Here is a 12,151-nt window from a genome sequence, read left to right as displayed (position 1 = left end):
CCCCACTATGCTTCATTTATTTTTTTATGTGGTTAAAATATTTCTATTTCTAATCTAACCAAACTGGATTTTATAGGCCTTTCATATCCTATCGGTGCTTTAAAATGAATCACAAATGTATTTTGACCTGTCTGCTGTGCCCCTTGATCTTCATGATGTTTGTTTACCGATGTTCTCTTACACACCTGAGGCCTTCATGGAACAACTGAATTCATACAGAGATTACATTAAACACATGTGGACTCTTTTAACAAACAATGTGTCGTTTAGGTTGAGCTTAAATTTAATTTGTGCGTATCAGATCGGGGGTGGAAGGTGGGGGTCGAATACAAATGTACGCATTTCATTTTCTTTTCTATTCATGTGTATGCATCACGTTTTGTTGGTCTATGAAAAACACTGGATTGTGTTGTTGTTAAACTGCTAAACTTTTTAGCTCATTAATAATTTTGCAGAGCGCTGTATATTTGCTTTTCTGGTTGCAGATTTATTCCAGTGAGGGTTTGATCTAGTTTGACCGTTGGCTCCTTCTCTCTTTCAGACAGCGTTGAAGATGAGCTGGAACTCTCTGCAGTCCGTCATCGCCCCGAGGGCCTGGAGCAGCTCGAAGCACAGACACGATTCTCCCGGAAGGAGCTCCAGATCCTTTACCGCGGCTTCAAGAATGTAAGTGATACACCCACTGTGGAGCTACGTAATATGTACAACACTAGTCTTTCATCTCTATTCCAGCACCCCTCTCTCCAACATATCTAAAACATTTGCCTGTCTTTGATTTTTTTTTTTTTATTGATTTATTCTTTCACAAGCTCCACTGCAGAGGTTGACTGGAGGATTTCCTCCTTAAACTAACATACCTAATTTTCTTTTCTTTGCTGCATTCTTTACATTTTGCACCAATTGTTATAAAAGCTCAATTGTGCTTATCTGAGGATTTTAAAGTTACTTTCCGTTATTAACTGTATTTTGGATAAATAGTTCAGATTACCTAATAGTAATTCAGGTTAGAGTTTCAGGATCACTGCAGTCTTTGAAACACTGAGAAATATTGGAATTACTTTTGATCATTTCCCAAGTCTGGATAAGTACAGAAAGGACTATTCCCGATGCCGTTAGCTAGGAGATGAAAAATGTGCTTTTAGCATTGATCTATTTTTAGACAACTTTACTTTTATCATTGCTCTTCATTTGTCACGGCATATTTCTATTGATCACTTTAGTTTCTGACGGAGAACCAGCAGATAAATCAGCCATTAAAAGAATAATTAAAAAAGGGCAATTTTACAACTTTTTTTGTCTCTAGACCCAATTAGATTTGAAATGCCAGCCTATTGAACAGTATGCCCATGTACAGCGCAGTATAAATTCACTCTTGGCTTTTTTAAATGAATGAATCAGCCTCTGGTTCTTCTGAAGTGTTCTGCAATTCCGGGTTTCTTTAATGCTGTTTATCTGAGTTACTAGCTCTGGTGTCTTTCATCTCCCTCTTGACAATAGTCCATAGATAATCTATTGGCTTTAGGTCAAGTGAGGGTTATGGCCACTCTAGTACATTGATAAGATGGTCGATAAACCAGGTATGGTTACTTCTGGCAGTGTGAAATTGAATTTAGCGTCTTCCTAGAGCTTGTCATCAGGGAACCATAAAATCTCTAGGTTTCCATTGATTTCCAGTTTTATAAAACACAGTGAACCAACACCAGCAGGTGATGTGGAAACTTTCATCTCAAACATCTTGGACTCTGTGATTTACTTTCGTCTCTTCCGTTATATCACAGATGTCAAACTCCAGCCCTCGAGGGCCGTTGTCCTGCAATTTTTAGATGCGTCTTCGCTTGAAGGCGCTTGAGTCAAATAATTAGGTCATTAGCAAGACTCTGGAGAACTTGACCAAATGCTGAGGAGGTAATTCAGCCATTTGATTCAGGTGTGATGGACCAGGGACACATCTAGAAGCTGTAGAGGACTAAAAGTCTCTTGAGGACTGGAGTTTGACATCACTGCACTAAATCATGTCAATGATTCTAAATATTTGTCAGATGTGAATATAGAGCTTTAGCCCAGCTTATGTAGAGAGAGAAAATATTAAAAAAAGATATTTCAAAGTATTAAAAAGAAATTGCATCCTTATTTTAATGTATCAGTTCGTATTACAGATGATCTGGTTGTTATGAAATTTATTTAAACCTAGCCATTGGTGTATGAAAACTCATAACAGATTGTATTGTTTCATTTTTTCTTATCAAAATAGAAACTAAAATGGAAAAACTGCAGTTGAGATCACGTACAACAGTATGGCTTTTAGGCAGTTTGCTGGTCAGGAGGATGCATGTGTGTGTTAACAGTCCTAAAGAGGAAAGTCATGAGCATCGACCATAAAGTAGCACTTGCTCATATCCCATGATGCATTGCAATATCTACTTTTGACTCAAGACGTGACTGCAAACTAGCTCACTTGTGGGACAGATGCATTAAGTACCAAATGTACAGTTTGCTGATAAATTGAGATGTTGCACAATCATTTACAGGGTGACTATAATATCTTTGAAGTGCAAAAACATACGACTGTGAATTGTGCACAGTTTGAAACAATAACTCAACCTGCCTCAAAGCAGCTCAAACACTCTGCATAATTGGTCCATATACCTGTGAGAGCAACAATGATGAAGCCAATCTACTGATGCTTTCCTCCAAAGGATGGTAAACTTTGCATTATCAGTCTCTCTCAGGCTTCTCTTTTCCACTTAAACTTCATAGTTTGTACAAATATTATTTAATGTTGTTTACGCATTATTTATCCCTCTTGTATAATTACATTATGCTGGAGCAAAAGTCTTTGTAAAGAAGCAAATAGTGATGGCGCTCGGATGACTGCTGCTGAATGTTTTTCATCCCTCTCCCTCGTTGAAGCCCTGGAGAGAAACAGCTCCACTTTGTCTTGTTCTGGTGTCATTGGCAGAGTGAAGGAGAGCTTTTAAGGGCAGCAGACTAATAGAAGCTGGCCGGCTTCCCATGATGAGAAGTTTGGCCCCTTTGTCCTTGTTGTCCAGAGATTTGAGGCAAATCGAATGCCTCCGATGCAGGTGGCAGACGGAGGGCGTTTATTTTGACAGCTGACTTTATGAAGCAGCCGCTCGGAGCTTTAGCTCTAGATCTGGAAATGAACCTAATGGGGAACAAAACAAGCCCTCTGATTCTGACCTCTACTCCTGGAGGTCACCTGAGGTCATCAATTCAGGCACTTGACTAAGAGCTCTCAATTTGTGTTGCATTGTTCCTGATGTCTCCTTTCACATCGTGATTTCACTCCCAGATGTCACGCCTGGTCAGTTTTGTCTTTCAGAGATTGTGTTTGTGATTTGCTCATCATGGAAGACAAGCATGCCAAACAATACAGATACATTTTTTGAGTCCCTTGTATTCGCTGACAATGTCAATGGGATATGAGCAAACTAAATTAATTACATAGTCATTTCTTGTTTGTTCTTGGTTTATGGTTACATTTATGATTACAAAATTAAAAACATTCAAAACAAGTCTATGAGAACATTGCTATCCTGATGTGGCCAATCATGATGATGTCGTTATTACCGTTAACCTCAAATTGAATTGCAAGAGCACTTCATCCTTACTTGATGACCAGCAGGCAGCACTCAGTTGATAAATTGCCTCTAAAACGAGCGTCGTCACGAGAATAAAAATATAAAATGTAACCGCTGATGAGTTATGTCATCGGTGTTGTTCGGTAAAACATCACTCTGATTGCTGACCTTCAGGTTCCCAAAGTGTTTGTCACAAAGAGCCACACATTTCAGAGGAAGCAGAGGACCCAGAGAAAGGCTATGTTAGCAGGATACATTAGCGTGCTAATGGTGTGGTAGGCTGTAATCTAAAGTGCATGTTGAAGTGAGGTTAAACTGTGCGGGTAAACATCCCATTATCTCTATAAATATTCATTCATTGGCCAATGGGAAACTATGCTCCGAACAAGATGCTCTCATTTTTTTTGTCCTCAATATCCTCAAATTATACAAATTATGTTAAAATTGAAATACAAAGTCTAGAGGGTTTTTTTTAATTTGATTTAATAATGAGAGTCCATCTGAAAATATTGGATGAGTTTATGGGGTAGGAGTTCATAAGTTTCTTACTTCTACCTACTGCTTTTTGAGCATGTTAAAATTATTGTGTCTTTTGCGTTCCTTGTTCATGCGTGTGATTTTATACATCTATCATGTTCTAAATAGATAAATAAAATGTAAGTTCTGAGCTGGCCAGATCCAAGCCTTTTTTTAAAGTAACATCATTTCTGACTGAATCAGATTGAGGAGGAATTCATATGCGGCAATTTCCTTCTGCTTTGCTGAGTTTTTAAATCAAGTGTTTAATGTCATAAAACAAACTTTAACCTCAATGATAACCTGAGTTAAAATAAAAAACTTATGACTTCAGTTATTAAGAGAAATAAAGTAATTCAAACTAACCGGGGTAATGTTAAAGCAGCCTAATCGCCCTTCTGCCATCAACTTGCCCAGGTGTTATAAAGCATTTATGATCTTTTACATCAGTGTGGAGGATTTTAGTTCAGTCATATTAGATGTTTTTGAACTGAAACTGCTGCTTGGAGGCCAATGCAAAACCTTCACTGTGTTTTAAACAATTTAGAGGTGAACTTTCTGATCATTCTTGTCCTGAAATTTGAACTTGAGGTCACAAACCAGAGGTAATATATTCTCCTTTAGTATTTCTAATAGAGAGAAGAAATCATGCTTAAATGAGTAGCACCACATTGTCAGTAGTCCTTGGATGGTGTTTTCTGAAATGATTTTTTTACGCCTTTTGGAATGAGAAACACACTTTCCAGAAAGTTCAGCCTTTGTCTCTTCAGTCCACAGAATAATATCCTAAAAGTCTTGAAAATTAGGTAGATCATTTTTTATGCAAATGTGAGCCAGGTTTTTGTGTTTTCCATGATCAACTGTGATTGATACATCTTTTGCTAAGTTTCTGTTTCTTTGTTGTTTGAATCGTGAACAGTGAGGTTAACTGAGCCACATGAGGCCAGTAATTCTTTGGGACCTCCTGGATGAGTCGTTGAGGTACTCTTTAAGTATTTGTCGTCTCATGGAAAAATTCACCACTGTTTCATATTTTCTCCGTCTGTTGACAATGGCGCCCACTCTTGTCCACTTGAATCTCGATGCTCCTGGAAATGCATTTAAAACACTTTTCAGACTGATAGATATTAGTAAGTATGTTCCTCATTTGGTTTTTGAGTTTTTATCCTACTTCCAGCAGTCAGAGAAGTTGAGTTTATGGGTTGTCTTGATTCTACGTGCTCTGCAGTAATCGGTCTTTAGGATGGCTAGTGAAATGTATTCTAAAGAAATGTGTGATGGGTGTCTTTTTTACCCTAAACATCATTTGAAACCTGCATTTTGCATTTACTCTGTTTATAATAAGTATTTTTGATGTTCCAAGTCTGAAACAAAAGCAAAAATAGATGATATCAGTATGGCTCTTCATTGAAGATGGCCAGATAAATTAATGTCTCAGTTTCCAGACTGATGGAAAATATTAAGGCTGACTTGTCTTTCCCTGACTTCTGTCTTACCTAAAATAAAAAAAAATCCTCTCTCTAAAAGTAGGTTAGACACAAAAGACTCTCAGAGGAATTGAGAACTTCCTCTTATTCTTTGAGATTCCAAACACAAAACACTTGTTTAAAGCAGAACTATAATGTTTTATCTTTACTTTTTTATTTCTTCATCTTTTTTCCTAAATTTTATGACCATAGCTGGTAATTAATAGCAGGGGGGGTTAAATCAAAATTTCTTATACTCAAAGATTTTCTTATAATGTTTTTGCACTCATTTCAGCCACAGCAGCATTGCTTTATAGTTGGAAAATCTCAAAGGTGTTGAGTCATCTGTCATCTTTGATTTATATTGTTCTTTCAAGCAGCCAGACCTTCTTGTCAGCTTTTAAAGTGACAAGAAGGTTTGGCTTCTTGGTTTTCAGACAATCTACTGTTGCTTCTTTTTTTGTCAGTCTAAACTATTAAGTTCGTTCTCCTTGTTAGGAGAGGTAGGTTTTGCCTTCCTTCCTGGTTCTTTTATGAGCTTTAGCTTGTAGACAGATGTCCCTGTGTTTGCTGGAATGCAGTCTAATCTTCTTCCAAACTTTAGCATTCCTTAAAGCTTTCTATTTCGGTCTCGGTTGTTCGCAGAACGATGTTTTCCTGGCAGCTTTCTGACTTGTTTATTGAATCTAATGTTTAGCAAACTGAAGTCTGACAACAGAGCAGCAGCTGTTTTCTCCTTTTAGCCTCGGCAGTCGCACCATTGTTGCTCAGGGTTCTCTAATGGTGAAATATGAACACAATTATTTGTTAATGCCAGAAAGGAATTAGACGTACCTTCTAGAGAGAATAGATTCACATTTTCCAGCTTATACTGAACCTTACAGCCAAGTAGTCGAATCCAAACTTTGTTGGGGTTTTTTTTCTATTTTTCAGCTACTTTTGTTCTTCTGGTCTTTATGACTTTATCTTATCTAAATCCATGCAGAATGTCAGCCAGTGACACAACCCTGCTCTTCACAGTAACCTCAGTGATGACGCACAAATTTAAATGTTTTGCATCTAATTTTGCCTTCGAACTAAACACCAATCAAAGGTGTTTTTACAAAAATCCAATGTTTTATTCGCTTTGGAGAAAAAGATGATGATTAAACATCATTTGTGTTGGTTGATTTTCCTTTTGAGCTACTGTGACTTGTTTTGACTCATAAAATTGTCGATCAACAAACTGTCAAGCATCTGACCGGCACACAGTCTTTCTCGAGAGTGATCAGGCAGAATTAATTGTAGCTTTTCTTTCTCCAGAGAAAAATCTGATTGTTTTTGGGCTTCTAGAAATTGGGAGAATAGTGATGTTTCACAACTAGTTCTGGAGGAAAATATGCATTGCCTGCAGAAAATGGCTACAACACCTCCTTTTCCTATTATTGTTTATTCCTTTGATATGATGAACAAATCAGATGACATATCTAACAGATTACTGTGTTTTGATTTTGACATTTTTGAAGCAGTCCCATTGAATCCAACTGTATTAAGCAGTAAGCTGACATCCTCTTGTACAGACAATGAGGCAATCCTTCTGCTGGGAAACTTGTATCCAGATGTTGTGGTGTATAATTGCTTACTACCTTCTTACGTATACCTGCATAGTTGTTTAATGACAATTGTGAATCAGCCAATCACATAGCAGCAACTCTTCCTTCAGTGATCTATGTTGCTGTTACGTTTACAGCTGCTACCTCCGTTTTGGTTATTTCTACATGCAAAAAAAAAGAAAAGAAATGGTTTCCACTCTGAAAATCTCAAGTATATTCAGAGCATTGACCTTGTTCTCTCCATTTCAGTTCCTTATATCTTAAATATTCAGTGTGCTGCAGATTTGCAGCAGGAGAGCCAAACCGAGCCTGCAAAAACGAACTTTCTTTCAGCGCTCTGCTTCTGACCAAGGTCATCTGCAATATCTTTGGTTCTCTAAAATGGCACAAAAGTGTCTTTCTTGGAGGCGTTACATAAATGTCTTTTCAGTGAATGCCACCGGCAAAGGTGGGTGGCTTCAAAAGGCTCTAGATAAAATCTCTGTCGAGGTGTGGAGGGTTTGCAGTTGAATGCCACTGGTCTTAGTTTGGGATTATGGTCGGCACAAAGAGGCACAGAAAGAAGAAAAGTGAGGGAAAAAAATAATCAAAACTTTCCCATTCAGAGGAGGTTGTTCAGTGCAAATGTGTTTAGAATTGGCATGTTTAAGCCAAGTTTCAAACTAGAAGAGTCTTTTTTATGATTGGGAAATGACCTTTGTTAATTCACCCTGTCTTTCAGGAGTGTCCAAGTGGCGTCGTCAATGAAGAAACCTTTAAAGATATCTACGCACAGTTTTTTCCACAAGGAGGTACGGAGTAGGATGTAACTATGTCCCATTTCCTGTGTGACCTGTTTTAATAACAAGTTCATTTGTCTCACCAAGTCCAGTGTACTAAAATTCTAACCACAGCCAATGCTTAAAAAATTGAGATTATGCATGTGCAGCCTTAAGCTTTCATCATTATTGTTCCCACTCAAGGAAATATAGAGGAAGCATTAGGAGGCTTTGATTCATGCACTCAGAGAGAAGACAGGCAGACCAGTAAACACATAAGCTCCCCCACACAGGAAACCAAGAGAAAACTCTCAGCTCCAAGTCTGTGTTTTCTTCTTCTCTCTTCAAGAGCTTCTTTTCTTTGAAGCTGCACAGATAACTACTAAAGAAAGTAGTAATAAGGCTTTGAACTATTTTCTTGTTATCAGAAGGTGCTACTTTTGATGTTAGATGAGCTGTAATGGTCACGAATGATTTTTGATTTTGTGTATTTTTTCCTCTTTATAGATGCTTCGACGTATGCACATTTCCTGTTCAACGCGTTTGACACGGATCACAATGGCTCTGTGAGCTTTGAGGTGAGAATAATGCAGTCTAACCAAAAATAAGAACTGGTATTCTTATTTTCATAGTATATTCTCATAGTAAAGAATTCCCTCTATATTAATTAACACCCCTGGTAGATGTGACAACAACAAAAAAAACTTAAAAATATCAACTATAGCAGTGTAGACTAGTATTATTCTGAGATGTTTTTTACAAAATCACCACTGCTACACTTCTTGTCCTCCTGTTTAGAGTTTTTGCAGCTCCCATTTACCAACAGGACATAACTCTGGGTTTCTATTGTGACCATCCATTTTCTACATCCATCTCAGCGATGGTTCTTTCAGGAACATTGCTCCTCTCTCTCCTAGCATCGACCTCCATCATAAAACCTACAGATTGTGTTTCGCAAGAAAATGGCAAAACACCCCCGACTTGGCCTTTAAAACTAGTAACACATATTCATAATATTACAAAAACAAATGTCACCGAACCTTGAATACCCTTTTTACTTTTTGCATTAGTCTGTAGGCTTGTACGTGAATTGTATGTGAGGCTTTTTCGTTTGACTTGCGAAATGAATGCACTAACGAATTTCTCTATTGTTGCAGAATTTCTTTCTGGTTTTGGGTGCATCACATAAACTCACAGAAATGGTCCCAGTTTACATATACAGTACCTAAAAAAACATTGTTTTTAAAATGTTCCAGATAGTTATGGGCTCCTGCTAAATAAAGCTCCCAGACAGGGGAGAAAGAAAAAAATAAGAAAAGATACATAAGATATCTTGAGAATCACCCCTTGTGTGCAGAGTGTGATTGACAGCATCTCCACAGTAGATGCCTGATCTCCCTATTTCTTAGCAGTAAGCTGAAGGCATTTTCAACACGAGCGCCAGCTGTCTGTTGACGGCACATTCATGAAAGCAGTGGAAAGTTTGCAGCTAAGATAAGTTATGTTTTATAACATGTGGTGCAATTCCTCCTCCTAACGCCACCCTGGGCAACTGCCCATACGGCGAATAACAAATACAATTCTTAACTCACCTTTGGACCTCCATGTTGCTTCATATCATGAATTTATTTCATCTTCCAGGACGACCTGTCACTGTTTTAAAGTGCTGGGCGAGTTGATCTTCTGTTGGGGTTTATGTGATTAGCAACAGTGGCAATTCAAATTGCTTAATGATGGACTGTGGAAAGTTAAATCAGAAATATTTATACTAACATTGAATTTAACATACATCATTTTAAACTTAAAATGAATTTGATTTCTAGTCAGTTAATTTCTCTTTTAATTATTTGTGTTTTTAATAAAGTATTAACATTTATATAAATATTGATTAATTTTTCCACTTATCCAACATTTATTACACTCAATTTGAACTATCTAATATGTAAATATTTATTTATAAATGATGTATTTTATGGATTGTGACACTTCTACTCCTCCTTATATTGGTAGATTTCTGGATCACTCAATGTATCAGGTGAAAACCAAATTACTAGGCTAGAAATTTACCTCAGAAAAATCGCCTGTTGAAGAGCCATCGCTTCACATGCCCTGATATGTTTGGATGGAGTTTTGTGGAGAAAAAGTGCTTTAATTTAATTGGCTTACTCACTTAAAAAAAAAGTATAACGCTCTGCTGTCTAAGTGGATTCTACTGAAGAGAATCGGGCCCATGGCATCACAGATCCTCCACCATGCAGGAAGCATGAGGTGTTTTTCCACACGTACAAACTTTTATTCAAAGGATGTTGAATGTTTGTTACCAGAAAGCTTAATCTAAAGTATGTGTTTACTTCTATGAGGGCAAAATGTGACTCTTTTTTCAGAATAAGTTTCCAAAACTACTGGTTGATTTCATAGACGGCATCGTTGTTTGGCATGGTACGTTTATTTAAGTAGTAGTGGTGGAACTCAAATAATATTTGACCTTATTGTTGACAGTTTATTATAAAGTCCATTAGTACACTAAAGCTGGATTTCTCCCAAGAATCAAGTCAAAAATGTCTCTTCTATCATTTTTTTATTCAGCCCAACCAAGTTTACTTGTGATGCTGGCAGCATTTTATTAATATTTATGAGGGACAGATATTTGCTTATTAGGACAGAGGAGCTGTCATGACTCCAAACTAACTCCCCCCCTCTTGCTTTTTGCTCGGCTAGTCCTGCAGAAACACAGTGATTCCCTGTGGGGTCTCACACAGAGCATAAGCTTTCTGATCATTTGAATAATTAGGTATTTTTGATTTATGGCGTCTCCACTTTTGCTGTTTCATCATTCATCTCTAATTAATAACCAACGTGGATTGTGTGCGCTAGCAGAAATGTAGTAGAGGCATCAAGGCTGGTTTTGTTTACCTCATGGGATTTTAAATCTGAGATGTGTTGTTGTTGTGTTTAGTTTTTTTGTTTTTATTTTTTAACTGGTGTGATATTTTGTACACGTGTAAGCAGTTCTTGTTTCTGTTCCAGGATTTTGTTATGGGGCTTTCGATCCTGCTGCGAGGCACAGTGCAGGAAAAGCTCATTTGGGCTTTCAACCTTTATGACATCAATAAAGATGGATACATCACTAAAGAGGTACATTATGATATAATTATCTCTTTTAATAAAGGAAGACCGCAGGAATGAATGATCAAAACATCCTTGGTTTCAAACAATCTCGGGCTCCAACCTTTTGACTTTTTAATATTAATTCCTGATGTTTCCGATTCATCTCAGGTTGTTTTTTTTTTTTCCATTATGCTTCAGCCAGTATAATAGCATTTAGGAAAACACATATCGAACATAAGTTTGGGAGGGTCTTTGTTTTTTTGGACTTTATTCATCTACATAGAGATTCTGTGTTGTTCTTTCTTTGTTCTGTTCTAAATATTGTTCATTTATTAACCACTGTTTCTAGCTTTGGATGTTTTTAGAGTGTTGTGTTAATGGACTTGACTTGACGTCAGCCAATCAAGGTCAAGCATTTTGATTAACACTTTAGTAACCTGTAAAACTCCACAGTTAGATTTGTTATGTCATTAAATTGGCACGCTATGTTACTTTTGTTGTTCTGAAAACAATGTCTTGAAACCAGAAACTGACCCATAGTTCTCGCTGAGAAATATTCTCTCTTATATTGCCGGGGTTGTATTTATGTCATGTTCACGCCCCTTCAGCTTAGTCCGTAGCAGAGGTTGATTATTTAACAAGTCAGTACTTTCATCTTTATTTGAAGCATATTTCAAAGTGCTTTGCAAGAGACAAACAAAACTTAGAAAGAAATAATTAACTTTTAACAGCCAGCACTCCAAGGATTGCCAGTAGTTTTGAAGTTCTTGGACAAAACTCAAAGTGTCTGGCAGTTGATTGCTTTATCTGGCTCTGGATGAAAAGCTACTGCCAGCAGATATAATTCACAAAGGGATTAAATGAGCATGAATTAAACTTTGTGACTGTTGATTCAGTGTTTGTTGATGGGCTTCAATTTTATATAATGTCTCCCATCTTTGAACAGTGTCTGAATAATCCACAGTCTCCTTCACACTGGGCATACTTCAGCAGCATCACTGTCGATGCTTTTAATGTGGCAAGTTTATTTCATTTGAATGGAGGGTGATTCAAAAGACACATCACTACTTTTTGTAACCTTTCCTTTGCAGCTGTGTTTGGGCTTTAAA

The 12,151-nt window shown here is 37.2% G+C and overlaps 1 protein-coding gene across 6 annotated transcripts in view; it reads left to right on the top strand.

Moving 5' to 3' along the window:
* Window positions 1-12,151, top strand: part of kcnip4a (potassium voltage-gated channel interacting protein 4a) — a 144,597-nt gene that overhangs the window by 129,092 nt on the left and 3,354 nt on the right. For all 6 annotated transcript variants that reach the window (XM_028039098.1, XM_028039094.1, XM_028039095.1 and 3 more), the window contains 4 exons: window positions 542-666; window positions 7,898-7,967; window positions 8,442-8,512; window positions 10,962-11,069. In XM_028039098.1, the coding sequence (XP_027894899.1) occupies window positions 542-666; window positions 7,898-7,967; window positions 8,442-8,512; window positions 10,962-11,069 (374 nt within the window). The remainder of the gene's footprint in view (window positions 1-541; window positions 667-7,897; window positions 7,968-8,441; window positions 8,513-10,961; window positions 11,070-12,151) is intronic.

This window comes from Xiphophorus couchianus, chromosome 14, assembly GCF_001444195.1.
Source record: "Xiphophorus couchianus chromosome 14, X_couchianus-1.0, whole genome shotgun sequence".
In the NCBI taxonomy this organism is placed as follows: Eukaryota; Metazoa; Chordata; class Actinopteri; order Cyprinodontiformes; family Poeciliidae; genus Xiphophorus; species Xiphophorus couchianus.
Note: the sequence above shows the minus strand (reverse complement) of the source record. Positions and strands in the feature narration are given on the sequence as shown.